Source organism: Amblyomma mixtum, chromosome 8, assembly GCF_055824585.1.
Source record: "Amblyomma mixtum isolate Tamu chromosome 8, ASM5582458v1, whole genome shotgun sequence".
NCBI classification, from domain to species: domain Eukaryota; kingdom Metazoa; phylum Arthropoda; class Arachnida; order Ixodida; family Ixodidae; genus Amblyomma; species Amblyomma mixtum.
This window is the reverse complement of record NC_143019.1, coordinates 73373281-73393206: the sequence shown is the minus strand read 5'-3', so window position 1 is coordinate 73393206 and position 19926 is coordinate 73373281. Positions and strand designations below refer to the sequence as shown.

Genomic DNA, 19926 nt, shown 5'->3' with positions numbered 1-19926 from the left:
TAACTACAGAAACCCCAAAAAAGAAAGTACACAATGTCATCAAAGACTGCGGCATCGATACTTGCAATTCATTCTTTCCCTTTTCTACATTATAGAACACCTCCGTTCCTAGTGGAAGTGGCCTGTTTGTCATAAGAATGGGGCGATCAATCAATTACACGCCTGCTTCAATACCATTCATAAAGCCATGGATGGTCTTTAGGGTCATGCAGATGAGCTCCGCAGCATGGATACAGGAGTGAAAAACTACCATGCATGCCCTCCAATGCATTACTGTATTAACACACACGACAGAATGACAATGCCATCCCCTCCCAATGCATCCCACTCTCGCTTGAAACCAGAGCAAGCCTGGCCCCTTGTCTCACCCTGAGAATGACCATGTGTTGGTCGGGGTCCATTGGCGGCAGGTTGGGCAGCTCCTGGGCCTTGATGTTGAACCTGGCAAGCCGGTGGACGATCTCGTCGATGAGGCGCTCAACCTCGAGGAGGCGCTTGAGCTGGAGGAAGTTGTGCGTCGCCCACTCCCGCTCGTTGACGCCGGAGCGGCGATGGAAGGCCCCCTGTGCCCGCATGTCTCGCCACATCTGCAACGCGGACAGCATGGGGTGTGTGACAGAGAGAAGAGAACACTCGCAAATTCAGACTCAGGCGCATGGGACAATAAGGCAGGGGTTTCTCAAACTTGGTTCCACAGAACACTTGGGTTCCTCAGAAAACTCGGGTTCCTCAGAAAACTCGGGTTCCTCAGAAAACTCGGGTTCCTCAGAAAACTCGGGTTCCTCAGAGCGCTTGGGTTCCTCAGAACACTCGGGTTCCTCAGAACACTCGGGTTCCTCAGAACACTCGGGTTCCTCAGAGCGTTTGGGTTCCTCAGAACACTCGGGTTCCTCAGAGCGCTTGGGTTCCTCAGAGCGCTTGGGTTCCTCAGAGCGCTTGGGTTCCTCAGAGCACTATTCAGGTTCCCTGAGCATGCTTGGGTTCCTCAGAGCACTATTCAGGTTCCCTGAGCATGCTTGGGTTCCTCAGAGCACTTGGGTTCCTCAGAGTGCTATATGGGTTCCCTGAGCATGATAGGGTTCATAAGAGGCCCACAGTCAACGAACGATTTTCCACTCTGTAGAGACAACGAAAACGTCTCAAAATTCAACTTCATCAAAAAAAATCACTTCAACTTGTACGCTAATATACTCGAGGAAGAGGTCAGCAGTTTTGTGCACATTCTAGAGCTTCTCAGAGCTAAATCTCGCCACGTGTCATGCAGACAATGGGCAGTGACCGCTTGTACAAGCTCGGCGTACGGTGGCTGTACTTCAGTCGGCATGTCGCTGACGTTCTCCTTTGGCATAGTCCTTCTTAATTAGCCATAGCGAGTAGAACCAAATCGACATTGTAATGAACAATATGCCCGCTGCAGTGGCTTGCGTATGAGGCATTTTGTCTGTCATCAAATGCTGATGATGCTATGACAGAAAAGTCGGGGCTGTGGTGCATTTTTCCTCACCTCACCATGAAAAGCACAGCCATTTTCTTCAACCTAACGCCCCCGCGAACCCATGTGCCTCCCACGTGCTTCTCTGCTACTTATCGCAATCAGGACGAAAGACTCGGCAAAGATGAGTTCCAAGAACTGTAGATACCGTTCCAGTCTACGTGGTGGACAACGACCAAGTTGAAACCGCATGGCGCATTGTGTCAACCCGCGGAAGAATATCAGCCCTACCATTTAAAAGGCTACCTTCCAGCTTGAATTCCATTTTGTTTCATCAAGTTTTTGACCTGCCTTGAAGTCTGAATTTACAAGGTTCGACGGCACACATAATGCATCGGCTTGGATATCGGTGACGGGCGCCAATGAGGTCAGAAAAAATGAGCAACGATTCGAGATTCAGAAAAAATTTCAGTCGATCTTATACATTGCCACTGCGGGTCGTGTTGCGGAGCGGTGAAAGAAGCTTGAATTATCAAGCACATCCGAAAAAAATCTGGGGTCTGAACTTTCGGTCCGAGGCTGTATTTGGGCTCCCTGAGCCCCTAAAATTCATGCATAGTAGAAATACAAAATTGCTGAAAAGCAGAACACCTCCCTGCTTTGGACTAAACTGAGAAAAAATACGGCTATATGTTTTTTCATTCATGTATGGGCCGCACCTCCAAAATTTACATCCAAATTTAAAAAAAAAAAAGGCAGCCCTTACACGAGTTTCTATCGTATTTTAGCAATACCTTTTCTTGTTATCTACAGAGCTGTAATCATCCCCGTGTCCAGAAACCAGGCTCATGCAATTACACACACAAACACGCACGCGCACACACACACAACACACACACACAACACATGCACACACAACACACGCACACACAACACACACACACACACAACACACCTTGTAAGCATTGAGCATGGCCAGGCAGTCGCTGAACGATCCCTCAGACCAGGCCATGCGGGATCTGCAAGGAAGGCAAGATGCAAAAGGTTTATGGGTTTATAATTTATGGTGGTTTAAAGCCCCAAAGCGACTCAGGCTATGAGGGACGCCGTAGTGGAGGGCTCCGGAAATTTCGACCACCTGGGGTTCTTTTAACGTGCACTGCCATCGCACAGTACACGGGCCTCCAGAATTTCGCCACCCTCGAAATTCGATCGCCGCGGCCGGGATCAAAGTCGCGTCTTTCGGGTCAGCAGCCGAGCACCACAACCACTGAGCCACCGTGGTGACTCATCAAGCAAGGTCAACTGCACGTGCACCACGCAATCAAGAGAGAACTAAGCTGGTGGATCAAGAAAGAAGACATCATTAAACTAAGATCATTCGTAAACACATGTATGCTACTAGAAAACAGTGGATTGCGCTTATACACGAATGCCACTTAGATATAGGGAAGGGAACAGAAATAAGAAAAAACTTGGACGATGCTTAGTATACACTTATACCCTTAAAAGTACAATGCATACCATTACAGATCCCTCAAGTACTCCGCTGTCACCTATATGATTTTGTCTGCCTACACATCCACATATGCACAATTGGTCACTCCCTGCTTAAGCGGGCAAGAGGGTCTTAGAAATAAATTAATGAAGTCACAACCGTGAAATCATCAGGGAACATGTACCGTATTTACTCGCATAATAGGCGCACTTTTTTTTCCAGAAAATCCGGCTCAAAGTTCGGGGTGCGCCTATTACGCGGGGTAAAATTTCCGGAAATTTTTCGACTCGCAGAATTGAACACACCGCGTAAACGCACTCGTGTACGGGCCGCAACCCGTTTTCGCGAAGAAAATGTTAAAAAAAAAAGTCCGTGTAAGGGCCGCACCGAAACTTTCGGAATGCACGCGCCGAGGCCTCCGCGATCGGCTCCGGCTGCGCGCAACGGGCGCTTGATCGCGGAGGCCACACACGCGCACAGGAGCTTCCAGACGCCGCCCACGGAGGGCGCCCAAGGCCAAGCTCATCATCATCATCGTTTTCCTCCGCCGCGAGCTTTCGCTATCTATATCGCCATCAGCATCTCCAGCTCGTTTTTTTTTTTGTTGTTGTTGTTGCTGTCAAGTGCCGGGATTTGCGGTAGCGCGATAGTTATCGTGGTTTATGGCTTTGCCGCGGAGCGTTGATGTTTTAGCTCGACGGGCAAGCACCTTAACAGCTACACGGCTGGGAGTTTGCTCTCGAACGCGGCAAGCGTGCGGCAGGTCGGAAAATACGACTTGGCCGAGAAGTGCGGCAGTTGTGACTGAGGCGTCCCTAAATTTTCGTACGCGACTCCAAGCGCCGAGGTTTTCGCGGGCCTAAGGCGGGAACGTTTCCGGCTGGAAATGAAGCTTTCCAAACAGACGTTTAAAGTGAGCATCCCTGAAAACTGTGTGCGGCTGTTCTACGCGATGTCGTTGTACGTGCTGTGGGTTCGCAGCAGCTGCGACGGCAGCAGCACTAAGTGTGGACCAGTAGTCAGTTCAGCAAAAACTTTGTTAAAATAAAGATTGGGAAGCGAGGGGTGGCGAGGCATCGTCTTGCAATCGTGTAAATACAGTATTGATCACAGTGCCAAGTTCGGGGTGCGCCTATTATGCGCGGAAATAAAAAAATCTGATTTTTCGCGCCCTAACTAGGGGTGCGCCTATTATGCGAGTGCGCCTATTACGCGAGTAAATACGGTATTTAATTTAATTTCATGTACAACAAGTCATTGTGTACTTATGCAATAAGTTAGGTAACTTTTTCCGAGGGTTTGAAAGAAATTCTACTGCAGGGAACTCGTTAGATTGCATGCCACTAATTTCTCTCGACATCAAGCTATGCAACAAGGGTGAAATCGTCGTCCTGCCGGTTATAGAACGAGAGTAATAGGATATTGAAATCATCAGTTTCTTTCCGTTTGTGAAGTGGCAAATTCAAAACCCTGTAACTCAACTTCTATCATAGGCAGGATTATAATTTTTCCCTTATTGCACAGTTTGATGGCAAGACAAGCCAATGGCATCCATCCTAGTGAGCTTCCTGCAGCAAAATTTATTGAAAGCTCTCGGCAAAAAGTTACATAACATATATAAATGCACAAGGACTTGTTTTACATAAAATGAACTTACTTGGAATCAGCTAGCAAAAATAGATGTTTCTTGAAGATGCCATTACTGTGACTTCATTAACAAAATTTTTTTTCCTAAGACCAGCTTCCCCCCTTAACTGCTTTCTTTTTTGGCTCAGGTGTCTGAATGTAACTGAACCTGCCATAGGCGGGGGCGGGGAGGGGGGGCAGCAGGTTGTGATGGTGGCACAAGGTCACGCGACGTCTCTCGGCTATCATTAACTGCCACCTGCCACGGCAGACAAGTTGCTCACAATCCAGTGCGCAGGTTTCGACAAAGTCGCATGACACCTCTCAACTGATGACTGTAGACCACCAGCTACTGTGGTCCACAGCCACTGGTCGAGAGAGGTCACGTGACTTTGCGGCATTGTCGCAACATGGTCACCCGATGCTTCATGATACAGACAGACTAACGGACGCAGTCTTCTCCCACAGGACCTTCAATGACATCGCACTCACAGAAAGAGGGCAACACTCACTTGTAAGCCTCGATCAGCTTCTGGAAGGGCCTGGAAAACATGGACTGGATGGAGAGACACGCCGCTGCACAGGAGAGGGAAGGAGAAAAAAAAAAGAGAAGTGAGAACCTCACGGCCATTCCTGGACCCTGAGAACACTAGAGCAAATTAAATGAAAGCAGCCTGCAGACCTCACTGCACCCACTGTGTGCACACATGCACCGTCTCCGCAAGGGTCATGACATGGATAGCTCAATATACGCAGGGGGTTACATCAGGATATTTACGACGACGATTTCATCTTAACGGCGCAATGGCAGCTTTAAAGGATTACAGACACCTTGTTTTATTGTTCATTTTCTTCTGTCAAACAATACGCTAGACATTAGAATACAAGGATTAGCGGGTGGTATCTGCCTACAAGCGCTAAATAATTTACAATTATTTCATGCTGTTTTGGTTTCATCGACCGAACAACGACTGTAATGTCAAGTTGATGTTTTCGCCACGTGACCCACTATAAAAAAACTAGTATAATCACTGATGTGCAGTTTTAATTCACTACGACATTTAATCCAGCCTCTTCCAAAACCTGGAATATCAAAAAATGACCTGTCAGCAATTATCTAGCCGATTTTTTATGCCTCACGTGACAAACATCAACGACACGTCACAGCCATCGTTCGACAGATGAAACAGAAACCGAAACAGCTTCAAGAAGAAGCTCAATTATAGTTTTTTTTAGTGGTCGTACATGAATACCACAGGGTGCTCCATGTATACGAATGTCTAACGCATCATTTGAAAGAAAACACGCAAGAAAAAATTTCGTGTCAATAGTCTTTTAAAAAGGAGTGCCATGACTAACAGGCTTCTTGGCCTGCGCAAGCTGGAGCCAAAGGCCCACTTTTTTCCAAGCACTTCACTCCAGACAAAGCTGTGTACCAGGCTAGGGGAAAGCTTGTGCCCACAGGAAGATTGATGGGTGCTCGGCAGCAATGGAGAGAACTCAAGGCTCTACCACGGTCTTCTTGTACTTTCCTACTTGTCATGAAACTTCTGCACAATGCTACGAAGGCTGGTTTGATGGTGTCTGACGCCCCAAAGCTACTCAGGCTGTGAAGGACGCCATAGTGGAGGGCTCCGGAATAATTCTGACCACCGGGGGTTCTTTAACGTGCACTGACATCGCACACAACACGGGACTCTAGCAATTTGCCTCCACTGATATGAGACCGCCACAGCCAGGATTGAACACGCGACTTTCGGGTCAGCAGCCAAGCACCATAACCACTAGAGCCACTGCAGCAGCATTACAGAAGAGCTTTGCATGCTGCAAAGAATGACTTCTCTGCAGTGTCGTGCCAAGCGGAAGGCGGTCATTCACTAATAGAAAGACTGGCACTGTTCTGCGCACATATGGCTCCAGAGACTGCAAGACCTTCAGAACAAGCATGAAAGCTTGACGTAAGCGTAAACGAATCTAAATCATGCCTTGCCTGTGCGAAAAAAAAGTTGCACAGCTTGATCAGTACATTCCACTGTTGGCCAAATTTTACTACAGTCGCCGACCGTTTATTCGGACCTCACGGGGACCGCGGAAATGTCCGAATAAACAGGTATCCGAAAAAACAAATTCAGAAAAAAAAGAGAAAGAAATCGTTTATTTACATGCACTGGCTGATCCCGGGCTGGCGTTGCATATGTCTCCTCGCCCAACGCCGCCTCTCCTCCTCCTCTTCTCCGTTCCTTCTTTCACCACCTCCTCTACTTGCCTCCTCCCCCACATCGTTTCGAGAGCCGTCGGGCCTCATCGCATCTGCACCGCTGCGTGCTACCACGGCGTTCTCGCGGGCTTGCTGCCGCCGGCCTGGCGTTGCATAAGTCAATGCTCACGCGCGCTTCAACGAAACGTCTTGATACTGCTACTCGGGGTTCAACAGACCCCTTTCGATGACAAAACGGCGGCTGTAAGCCGCCCTAGGCTAATATCGCATCTCCAGTGCTGCGTGCTACCACGGCACTCTCGCGGGCTTGCTGCCGGATAAACAAACAAAGCGGCTCCTGGATTGCCTTGAGATGGCTTACTAAGCTGCGGCCGGAACTGGTGTGGCGCGCCACCATGCGGCGCGCTACCGAACCACGCGGAAACGATGATGATGAGCGGGAATTTGCAGTAGCGCCACCTCGCGGGGCAGCAAGGAGGCTCAGTTCAAAACAAAAATGGCGTTGAGCGAAGTGAACCGCGCGTCGGTGAGCGTCGGTGCGGCAAGTGCTGCCGGTCGAGTTGGCTCAAGGAGTGTCCGAAAAATCAAACGAGAGGCTGCAAGATGTCCGAACTTTCGGCAGTTGTTATACATTACGGTCTATGGGGAGAGTGGCGGTGCCACGAAGCAGTCTGAATAATCGAGCATGTCCGAATTTTTGGAGTCCGAAAAATCAGTCGGCGACTGTACACGCATGCTTTCAAGAGATCCCTAATGTAGTAAATTACATAGTCATGCATGAGGAGGGTTCCTTTGTGAAAGTACAGCAGCTTGCTGACGTCCAGATCAATGTTGGTGACTCTCGTAGAGGCTAGTTTTGTACCCGTACCTAAGCCTGGGAAAGGTTTCATGGCCAGTAAAAGTTCTGGCTTTGAAACCCCGCCCACAACGCCTCCGAAACTGACTCTAGCAATGGAACTTCCGCAGCACAGCCAGCAGAGTCGCGTGCTGTGAACTTTGGCAGTTGATTTGCGACGCCTGTACCACAGAAATTTAGACGACAACTTTAGTTCTTGGATGGACACCTCAAAAGCCTACACTCTGAACTGCATGCGAGGGGGGTTCTAGGCAACCTTCTGCACAAGGAGCACACCTTATTCAGCCTAGTATAGCTTTTAAGCACTATGTAATATGAAAATCGTTACAATATTTCACATGCTCCCACCGACTCTCACAACCGAACTACCTGCACTGCTTAGAGCATGGAAGAAAAATTCAGGGGGCACTTTGACTGTCTAAAGTGCGTAGAAGCGAAAGCATTTTCCGCACCACTTTGACTGCCCCTGTGGCACTGGTGAAGTCAACACTGGATGACGCCACACATAATTAAGTACTAATTACTAAGTAATGACTAATTACCGAATAATGAATAAATACTAATTAACTGTTAATTAACTATGCTTAAGCTTCGCCTTTAGCAGTGGAACACGACAGTGTGTTGTAGTACTGCCAGGGTGTTCATCCCTACCGCGCGGTGTGCTTTTTCAGTTAAAGAAATGTTGCAGTATCTGTCTCACATATCTTGGTGGACACCTGAACCACACCATACAGGAAGGGAGGAAGTTGGAGTGAAATAAGAAAGACAAAGAGGGGCTGTAATGAAGAAAATGAAAATTGTATCCGAGGAAAGGAAATTACACAGTAACTGTCTCGCATATCTCGGTGGACACCCGTCATCAGTTTGTAGAGGAAGTAGGAGTGAAAGAAGAAAGAGAAAGAGGGGTCCTAATGAATAAAATGAAAATTGTATTTGAGGAAAGGAAACTAACTGTCTCACATATCTCCCAGTAACTGTTTCACATATCTCTGTGGACACCCGTCAAAAGCATGACACCTCTGCTGACAACCTTCTGTCCACAATGATGAGGCATTAAAGGCTTTCGCCTTAATAACTTGTATTAACTTACAATGTTAGCTGGAACTAAAGCATTTAAAACATACGGGGTAATGACAACTGACAACGTTATTAATTAGGTCTTAGTTATCCAGAGGAATACGTCCCCAACACCTGGGCAATACGCAAGTCACAGGCAATTCAGACCAATGCAAAATACGCAGAGAAGGGGCAGTGAACGACAATAAGCCAAGAGAGGAGAGTTGGCTTGCCTATGATGATGCAGTCGTTGAGGACGCCAAACACGAACCCCAGCAGGATCATCTTGCTGACGCGGACGTCCAGGGGCAGCTGAGCCATCACCTTCCCCACAAAGGTCAGGTCGCCATCGCACCGGTGGAAAACGCCATCCACCGTTGTCGTCAGGGCGCTCACCTTTGGGAAGGAGAGGCTTGCGTTGCGAGGGAGCCAGCAAAATTTTTCAGACAATGCGCCAGCAAAAAGTAGAAGCCCACATCAGCCTGAGGCAATTTCAAGGGTCAGCCAAACAAAATCAGCTTTGAAGCAAAAAGCTTCACTAGGCTCGTCAACACCGCGCTTCGCGTGAGCCACCCCTCGGCGCCGCCGTGGCGCGCCTTTCCTCCTCCTCGCCACCCCCTCGCCACCGTTTTACCCTTCGCTGCTGCCGCGCGGTCGCCGCCGCCATCCCAAGAGGAGAAGGTTCTTTCACAAGGCGTTGCAATAACGCGTGAGCGGCGACAGCGGCCATAAAAAAAAAGCCGCGCGCCGCGGCGCGCGCTCCATTGCCACTTCTCCTCGCACCGGTTTACCCCTTGCCGCTGCTGCGTGGTCTCCACCGCCGTCCCAAGAGAAGGTTCTTTCGAAAGGCGTTGCGAGAACGCACGCGTGAGCGGCGGCCGTAGAAGAGGCGCAGACATTCGCCATGGAAGGAAGAAAAGAAGACCCAGAAGTGGCAGCGAGGGAATTGGCTCAAAATCTACACCGCTATCGTGGTGCTCACAGTGCGTTGTGTGCGAACTGCGACAGCCATGACGTCAAACAAAGCATACCTGCAGCTTTTCGCTTGTATATCCAGGCTTAACCAGAGCTAAGCCACTGCCAATTTTTTTCACTGAGAGAAGTTAAGGGGGGACGCGGGTTTTAGAATGGTCAAAAATGGTCAAAAAGTCGGTTTTTAGAAAAACGCATTTTCGGAATGTTTGTACCTTCAAGCACCTACCCTCAAAATATTATCGCTGAATTCGATCGGGAAATACGCTAAAATCTGATTTCAGAACACCACGGGAGTCGCAAAATCCCCCAAAACGGGCAAAAAATTTTCAAACTTCCCGCGCGCGCCATGACCGAAGCAGCAGGCCGATCGCCGCCATCTTGGGCTCGTTTTGAAGCTTGTTTCTTTGTGCGCATTTTGAGGTATCTCAAAATGGCGTCGCTCAAGCGGAGCGGCCGCCGTCGCAGGTTTTCCGGAGGGCGCTTCCAGGCCGCTGATTGGTTGGAGCGCGCACGTGCGGTGCTCCGTGCCTCCCATTGGCCGGCGCGCCGTTTTTTTTTCTTTCTGTTTTATTTTCGCGCTCGTAGTCCTCGCTCCTCTGCTCTCTGCGCGTGTGCTGCTGCTTTGATCGCGTTCGTGCACGGTCGCGTTTCCCAACACAGTCTTTCTGTTTTGTGCCGGGATGTCTGGAGACGCTCGCCTAAAGAGGAAGACGCGTCAAGCGTATGGAAAAAAACGAAAGCGTGCATGGAACGCGCGGCTGAAGGAGGACAGCGCTGCCGCGGCGTCTGCATCACCGGACGACGGCGCGCTGCCACCATCGCCTGTTGCGTCCGAAGCGGCGTCTTCTCACGCTAACTGCAACACACCTCGTGTTATGGGGTCGTCAGCTGGCTTTTCGGTCAGAGATCGCATCGATACGGTGTACTACTCTGCTGACGAGTCTGCCGAGTGCGCGAGAAATGCGGCGACCGTGAAGGAGCGTCTATCGTCGCAGAGCGCTACGGAACGGAAATTCAAGCTACTGGATGTTCAGCTGGAGAGCGATGGCAAGGAGAGTGGCACACAGTTTGTCATCGTCGACTTAGCCGTGATAAATACGATCTGTGGGATTGGGCTTTGTCCCGAGTGCGGCACGAAGAGTCTGACTTTGTCAAAGGTGGGCAAAGAGTATGGGCTGTCTATGAAGCTCATGCTCTCCTGTAGCTCCTGTGACCTGCGTGAAGAGCGTTTCTCGTCTCCGCGGGTAGCCGGAGGTGCTAATGGCAAAGCAACGCCTTTTGAAGTGAATGTGCGCGCAATGAAGGCCATCCAAAGCATTGGCAAGGGGGCAACAGCCCTGAGCGACTTCTTCGCTGTAATGAACATATCTCATCTTGGCTTGCACCACAAGACGTATCAGGGCCACATGAAGAAGATGGTGGGTGCCTGTAGTGCGACCGCTACCGAGTGCGAGGCCAGCAGCGTTGCTCGCATCAAGGAATTGTATGCAGAGCTCGGCAATGCGCCCGGGAATATCGATGTTACCTATGACGGCAGCTGGCTCACTCGCGGACATAGCTCCCACACTTGTGTTGGGTGCATTATTGAAATGCACACTGGTCTGGTTATAGACCATGTTGTGCTATCAAACTTTTGCCTTGGCTGTGCAAACGGACCGAAGGAAAACGAGCCAGGCCATGCAGCATGGCTCATCCAGCATGCTCCACTGTGCCAAAAAAACATTGACTGTAAAGCTGGCCAGATGGAGGTGGAAGCGGCCCTGTGCTTGTTTCGGCGCTCATTAGAGAAGCACAAGCTAAGATATACCACCATGCTCTCGGATGGGGACAGCCGAACATTTCATGCACTTACGGAAGATGCAGTCTATGGCTTCATCAAAGTTGAAAAAAAAGACTGCATCAACCACGTCCACAAGCGCATGGGAGCTGCCTTGCGCGCTCTTGTGGACAAAAAAAAAGCCCAAGGTGAACCACTTGGTGGTAAAGGTAGGCTAACGCAAGACAGGATAAAAAAAATAACAAGCTATTATGGTTATGCCTTGCGAAGCCACAAGCATGACGTGCCAGGCATGCAGAGAGCAGTCCTGGCCACACTGCAGCACATGTCGTCGACGGATGACGCACCGAAACATGACCTCTGCCCTGAAGGCCCAGAGTCTTGGTGTCAGTTCAACAGGGCTGTGGCTAAGGATGAGGATGCCCCGCCACACAAGAATAGCCTGCCTGACTTCGTGAGCAAGGCATTGGAGCCTGTGTTTAGGCGACTCAGTGACGATGCCTTGTTGGAGCGCTGCAGTGATGGCATCACGCAAAACTCCAATGAGAGCTTACATGCAATGATTTGGGATCAGGTCCCAAAGAACCAACACGCATCGCTACGCAGCATTGAAAGGGGAGTGGCTGAGGCTATCAGCCGCTTCAACCAGGGCCTAATGCAGACTAGTGTACAAATTGCAGAGAAGCTTGGCTACAGTGCAGGAACTTGCTCAGTGCGCCGCAGCCTTGAGAAGGACAGACGCAGGCTTGTTAAATCTGAAAAGAAGCACTCGGAGAGTAGCGCTACCAAGACCAGGCTGGCAATGCGACACAAGCCTTCAAACGACCCAGCATACAGCCCTGGTCTGCTGTAGACCGGTTTCATTCTGAGACCAACCAGTTTTAGGTCATGTGAATAAATATGCGACTGTGTTTTAGCTCTAAACATTGTGTAACTTCATTTGTCTGTAGCATGGCCATTTTATTACACAATTGGAGCAATTATTTAGCTTGCAGAGCTCTGAAACTGGCTTGTGAATTGGTAAATGTTGTCTCTCATGCTGATTCTGTGAGTAGTACATGGCTATAAGGCAAGCTTTAGACACTTTTTTGAGAAAGTACTGTCACACATTTAATATCACCTTTCTCTTGAAGGAAAGATCTACACAATGATGCCATTCACATTGATGTAGCTGCATTCTAGCAGAAGTTACAGTTGTCTAAAACTTCAAATGCGTTTTTCTCAGTTCGATGTTTTTGGACACTGCACTCAGCCTTACGGGGTTTTTTTATATGTTGTTTTTAAGTGAAACTGACAACTTTGGTATCATTGTAATCGCACTGAAAAGATCTAGGGGGTGATGCTATTTATATTACCCTAGCTTTATATTTCAAATGGCTAATTAGATGGGAATAAAAGAAAATTAAACAAAATTAGTCACAGTACTTGTTAGTCAGTTTCCTTGCTTATAAATTGCTTTCAAATGAATAAAAATAGCATCACCCCCTAGAGCATGTCTTCGGCATTGAGACCAGACATTTACTTTTTGTGTTTGGCAAGGCGAAATTGCCAAAAAGTTCCGTAAGAAGTACCCTTCAAAATTTTTTAGAAGCGTTTATACTTCCTGAACCAGTGCAGCTATGAAAGATCTAATGACATATTTGAAATCAGCGTGAAAAACTGATCAAGACTGTAAAGTTTCATTCAGATTGCACCAAGAATAAAAAAAAAATTTTTAAAACCCACTTCCCCCCTTAAGAGTACGGACACCAAATATTTGATTTATCGGTTTAATAGGGGGTTTAATGTCCCAAAGCAACTCAGACTATGAGGCACGCCGTAGTGATGGTCTCCGGAAATTTCGACCACCAGGGGTTCTTGGAACGTGCACTGACATCGCACAGTACACGGGCCTCTAGAATTTCGCCTGCATCGAAATTCGACTGCCGCGGTCAGTATCAAACCCGCGTCTTTCGGATCAGCAGCTGAGCGCCGTAACCACTGAGCCACCGCGGCGGCACGCCAAATTTTTGGCTGACGGTTCTCTGCTTTGAAATGGTGAGTACACAATGTTACCATATGTGGATCATCATGTGGAATGCATCTACATCCAGTACATAACTTATCTTCTAACTTGTTCTCTCCATTCTGGTTTCGACAGCCGAACAGTGGCTACAAAATCAAAACTCCAGGTCATACGAGGCATACAGAAACAGAGATATCGCAGTTGCTTCTTCATCTGCTGTCATTCCGTTAAGGGGGGAGCCTGGTTTTGAAAAAAAAATTTTTATTAACGAAGTCACGGTTAAGAAATCCCCAGGGAATGTGTAATTTTGTGTGCAGATTCTAAATAAATCATGTAATTTCATGTAAAACAATTCCTTGAACACTTATGTAATATTTATGCATGTATTTTGTGAAGAGCCTTGAAAAAAATTTGCTGCGAGAAACTCTCTGAAATGTATGCCATTGGGTTCTCCTGACACCAAGGAATGCAATAAGGGTAAAATTATCATCCTGGCTCTCATAGAACTTGAGTTATGGGGTACTGAAGCTGCCACTTCAGAAACAGGAATACACACTTTTCTTCTCATTTCTAAAGTGACAATTTCAAAACAACTGCATATATTTCAGCAAGCTTCCTGCAGCAAATTTTCTTCAAAACTCTTTGCAGAATACTTGGATAAAAAGTGCATAAGTGCTCATGGAATTGTTTCACCTGAAATTAAATGACATATCTAGAATCGGTGCACAAAATACGTGTGCCCAGAAATTTTCATACCTATGACTAGATTAAGGGGGGACATAGGTCTGAGAGCATTTTTTTTATTTACAGACCAAATGCAATGAAACTGCACAGACTTATTCAGTTTTTTCTGCTGATTTCAAGTAAGCAATTTGTTTATTTCTAGGCCAATTAGTTCCCAAGATATTAATATACATCATGCCTATGTCTGCTCGAACAACAGTAGAAAAAAAATGGGCCACCAGAAATTTAATTTCAATATGTGGGTAGACACTACAATGTGAGAGGAATGCAACGCTGGAAGCAGTTTTCAGTTTTTTGTCCGTGTGGACAAATGGGCTTAGTAGTTAGTTTTCAAGTGAGTTAACCAGACATGCAGTGCCAGAAAACACATGGCACACATGAAACTAACTATTAAAAAACTGAAAACTGCTTCCACATACTAAAATTAAATTTCTGGTGGCCCATTTTTTTCTGTTGTTTGAGCAGACAATGGTATAATATATATTAATATCTTAGGAACTAGTTGGCCTAGAAATAAACAAATTGCATATTTGAAATCAGCAGAAAAAACTGAATAAGTCTGTGCAGTTTCACTGCATTTGGTCTGTAAACAAAAAAAATGCTCTAAGACCCATGTCCCCCCTTCATAAAATTTTCTTTTCAAGGACAGGCTCCCCCTTTAAGGATGCCTAAAGGGTTGTACTAAATTCAAGCGACATCGCAATTTTCGAGTGCCTCGCATGACGAGAGGTCAACACGAGCTAATGTCTGCCCACCTCCTTGAGGATCAGGATGGCCCGCTCAATGTCGCCCAGGTCGGGGGGGTCCAGGCACAGGGCCAGCATGCCCTGGGGCTCATCCATGTCCAGCTTCTTCACCTTGAGCACAGTCAGTTCCAGGGGACACCGCTGCAGCACAGCAGCCCCCAGGAGAAGAGTGTTTGCGCACTACAGCTACACCAAGGCTGGGAGACTCTTGACAACCTCAGCGGCGTCAATGCACCCACAAAAACTAGCTGCGGAGTATACATATCACGTGTTGCGCAAATAAACGCACGCGGTAGAATGCTTCTCCCAGCTAAACAGGCGCATTGTTCGAGCTGAAATTTCGCACAGAAGTGGCATTTTGTCGACAGAATTGTTTCATCCTACATTTGTTTGGGTTACTTGCCTGAATCGATCAAAAAAAGTTGCATATTCGCATCGTTTGCGGCGACAGCGAAGGAAATCACGCCGTTCTGTCAGCGATCGCACCGGTGGCGCCATCTCGTTTGTTGGCCGTGAAGATTCAGCAAAGGAGAGAGGTTTGGGAGGTTTGAAGACGCTCTTTCAACTGTCGTTTTAATGGTCACAGAAAACTTAACTTGCTGAAAACTTAGCTTGACCAAGCTAAGTTTTCTGTGACCATTAAAAAACCAGTTGAAAGAGCATCTTCAAATATCCCGAATCTCCCTCTTATGCTGAATCTTCACGGCCAACAAACGAGATGGCGCCACCGGTGCGATCGCTGACAGAACGGCGTGATTTCCTTCGTCGTCGCCGCAGATGATGTGAATATCTGACTTATTCTGTTCGAATCAGGTAAGCACCCCAACCAAACGTGGTACAGTAAAAGCTCGTTAATTCGAACTTCACGGGACCGGGAAAAAAGTTCGAATTATCCGATGTTCGAATTATCGAATGGCCGCGAAAAAACCGACAAGAACCATTTGCATTACGGTATATGTAGGGTATTTACTCGCGTAACGAACCCACTCACATAATGACAAGTGATGTTATCGCTGCGCAGCATCTTGGCGCGCCGCCAAGAAATGCGTTGTGGGCCGTGACGGTGCCAAACGGAGGGAAGCGTTAACGAGGGGGGGGGGGGGGGGGGGGGGGGGGTAGCTCCAGCAAGGGGGAAGCGAACTTTGGCAAAGTGCCAGCGCTTGTTCGGTTGCGCAAGCCTAGTTCAAAAGCGGGCGTCTTGTGCGCGGCTGAGCGCGTGCTTCCGTCGCGTCCGACCGATGGGTGGAAGCATGGACGCATGGACACTCGCAAAGAAAAAAAAAGTTTTTCGCTGGTAATTTGTAGCGCCGGTCCGAAGTCATAGCCTTCATGGGCGTTGGCTGGGACCGCGCTGACAGTGCTTATTCGTATTTTCGAATTAACAGGGCTCGAATTAACGAGTATTTAGATGCGAGTTCCGGAGGTTGCGCGGAAAAGAGGGTAGGCAGCCGCCAGTGCGGTCGCCAAACCCTACCCTCCGGTGCCGCCGGCCACCGCGCCGGTGATGGTGCCATTTAAGCTTTACCCACTTTTCCAAGGTTTTATCTAGTTCCATCTTCTGTGCCCGTTTAGGACGTACGCAGCTAACTATGCGGAGGAGGTGCTTTTTTTTTTTTTTTTTTGGCCACATGCTGTGTGCCAAGCCGCCCAAACGCGGTGGCGCGTAGTTCGAATTATCCGTAACGGAACCGACTCGCTTTCGAATTAACGGGCTTTTTTATACACAGATCTCTATGGAGCTTGGCCGGACCAAGTAGTGTAGTTCGAATTATCCGAAAATTCGAATTATCGAGTTTTGAATTAACGAGCTTTCACTGTATAAAACAATTCTGCCGGCCAAATGCCATTTCTGTGCGAAATTTGAGCTCGAACAATCAGCCCGTTTAGCTCACAGAAGCATTTTACGGCGTGCGTTTATTTCCACAACACGCGATAGAAGAGAGCAGAAGTCAAGGAGCACAATAAGGGGTATGCTTTTCCTGCAAGAAAACCTTCGGTGTTCCTGACGTTTGCCTCTGAAAGACTGGCAGAAAAATCTGATTTGATTTGTCCTTTTTCTAGAGTGTACAAACTTTTGGGGCTAATGTTCAACACCCTACTGCTCTCTGTGTCCCCAACTCCAAGTATTCTATCCTGAAGCAAAAAAAAAAATAGAAGAGTCCTAATCAAGGGTTTGGAAGCTGAGAAAAATCCCACCATTTTCGTGCGCTCCCCAGGGAATGCGTAAAACGGAGATACTGCGATGAACCAACAAGCCAGTATGTCTACAAAGAGCTCAGAAAATTCAGAAAGGCCCAATGGAGAGGGTGGGGGCACAAACCTGCATTTCTGGAATGCCGTATTCGGGCAGAACGTCGTTGTAGAAGTTCTCAGGCACCATGCGGTAGATACGACCCTCGGTCACACGACCGGCACGACCTGCAAGAGGGGGGGGGGGGAGGGGGGGAGAACAGGAAGTTAAAGAATGAATTCTCATTGGAGCTCGTTTCCATAGCCAAAACACCTTATTACAAAGCAAACAGACCACTGTCTGCCGGAAAGCAAGACCGTATTACCGAAGCCAATAGAACACCAGCCTGCAGCAACAGTTTTTACAGTTGTCTCTGGATGCACGCTATGACTGATTCCTCGCTGAGTGTTGCACAATTTTCCAATAAAAGGCAGCGGTAGCATCCCTTCTTCAGGTACTTTATTTACTGCACCTGTTGACAGTTCTCTAGAGAACTAGCTTGTAACTGTGGCACGGAACAAACCCAGTCCTTCTAGTGAAGAAATAATGGATATTCTCTTCGACGGTGATGATCACGTTGAGTGCAGCAATGAAAAGGGGGTTATTAACAAATTCTTCTGATGATGATGACCAAACTGACTGCAGTGATCCTGAAGAGAGTTCTGATGTAGAGCCACCAAAGATCAACCTTCAAGATGCAATGCACTTACAATAGCAATATATATCCACAAAACTCGCATACCTCAGAGTGTAACTTTGGTCAGTCTTCTTTGAGAATTCCTTTTCTTCTAAACACCCTTTTCTGGATCAAAGGAAGCATTTGTGGAAAGCCTCCATCCCAAGTTATAGGTTAAATTGGTGTGAGAGGGCCATCAGTACTCGAAAAAGATTGGAAATCAAGGGGTTAAAAACCTCACCAACACGTGCTGAGGCCAATGGCAACGAGTCCAGTTAAGACGCTTTGATCACAGCTTGGCATTCTCCGTGACCAGCTGCTACGTTCAAGAGCCCTAGAGTGGAGCCTCACTAAATGTCAACCAATGCTCAGCCAGAATGTTCACCCTTGAGATATTTGTAGAAGTTTAATAGAAGTTTGGTCATCGCTGCACTTCACTTCCCATCAACATATGGCCGCCACAGAGCCAAGCACAGCTGCCAACCGATTTTTCGGACTCAGCAGGACCCGAAAAATGGTCCGAATAATCGAACAGTCCGAAAAATCGGTGAACTTAAAGTAACTTTTCTGCAAAAAACCGACTTTCAAAATCGCAAAAATCACTGCTCTCCATGTTCCGCCTACAAGTGATATTAGCCTCCGAGTCATAGCCATGCTTTCATCATGTCCGCACTCTATCACATCATGATACCAGACAGCGCAACGCGGCTGAAGTCATGCCGCGAATGAATGCACTCGCTGCGCGAAGCAAGAACAGTCAGTCTGCATGGGGCAATGACGTTTGCGAAGACTGAGAGGTAACCCACGGGAAGACGCGAGCGGAAGCGAGAACAAATAGCCAAGCCTATTCAAGCCAGTCCTACTGCGCCTGCCAATTCCGTTTAAATCCAAGATGGCGCCTTTCACGGCGACGGGGAATGGGTTGGTTGCGACAGCGGTGCCTGCTCGCGTCGATATTAGGCCGAAATAACGAACTTTCGGTTGAAAGATGACCTCCACAATATTGTTGGCGTCTATTTTAGTTCGAAAATTCGAACTTGTAGACACCGCAAAGTCCGAAATACCAGTCGTGAAAATGGACACGTTCCTATGAGGTGCGCAACGGTTCCTCAGTGAAGCCCGAAATATCGTGCTAGTCCGAATTACTGAAGTCCGAAATATCGGTCGGCTACTGTATCAAGCCTGCAAGCCTTCACTGAGCAGTTCATATGTATCAGCAGCGCGAACACAAAACAGTAAGGAGGAGACAATAGTACAGAGCGCTGAACTATAGTACGTACAGCGAAGATAGTACAGCGTTCTGCACTATCTTCTCCTAAGATAGTACAGCGCTCTGCACTATCTTCTCCTCCTCTCTGTTTTGTGTTTGCGCTGCTGATACATATGGATCGCAAATAACTAGCCTGGCAGATGGTGTTATTCACTGAGCAGTGTACTGCCATGGCCACCAACACCCGTAGCTAAACGTTCAAGTGAAAAACAGACAATGCAAAGAATGTCATTCCATCCTTAATTCCATATGGCAAGCCTGATGCACAACTTAGCCCCTTAGGCTTAGAGCCAGGTCAGTACAGAGGCCACATACTGACCATACACAACTTTATTAAGAGGCTAAGGAATGAGGCACACTGGACTGGAGACTGCTCACCAAACTGCATGAGAGGTTGTTGCCAGCAGATAGTAAACCTTAGCCTAAAGTGCCAACAACTGTTTTGCTGTTCAATGTGGCGCAATTACCGTATAAATGCGTGTAAGGGCCGCACTTTTTTTTCGAGATTCGGGGGCCAATTTTTGGGGTGCGGCCCATACATGCGATGTACGAAAAAAAAAAAATTTTTTAAAGCAAAAACACACCAATCAGGGAATGAGCGGCATTTTTTTCCATCCCATAGCAGAGCAGCTCTTCTTACAGTTCGGAAAACTCGCACGGCTCGCCTCGGAAAGCGCGCTTTTTGCAGCTTGTGTTTCTCAATGTACCCTTTTGATAGCACGATCATCGGACGCACTTCTCGGCCACGTCGAATTCCCTGTCCGCCGCACGCTTGCCGCGTTCGAGAGCTAACTCCCAGCCGTGTAGCTGATAACGT

General features: G+C 47.9%; 1 protein-coding gene across 1 annotated transcript in view; it reads right to left on the bottom strand.

Annotated features, from left to right (window-relative positions):
- spn-E (tudor domain containing 9 protein spindle E) overlaps positions 1–19926 on the bottom strand; it is a 131171-nt gene that overhangs the window by 54891 nt on the left and 56354 nt on the right. The window contains exons 15-20 of the mRNA XM_089558531.1: positions 17254–17351; positions 14943–15074; positions 8920–9082; positions 5069–5132; positions 2388–2451; positions 369–587 (exon numbers count right to left, since the gene is read on the bottom strand). Of these exons, the coding sequence (XP_089414657.1) occupies positions 369–587; positions 2388–2451; positions 5069–5132; positions 8920–9082; positions 14943–15074; positions 17254–17351 (740 nt within the window). The remainder of the gene's footprint in view (positions 1–368; positions 588–2387; positions 2452–5068; positions 5133–8919; positions 9083–14942; positions 15075–17253; positions 17352–19926) is intronic.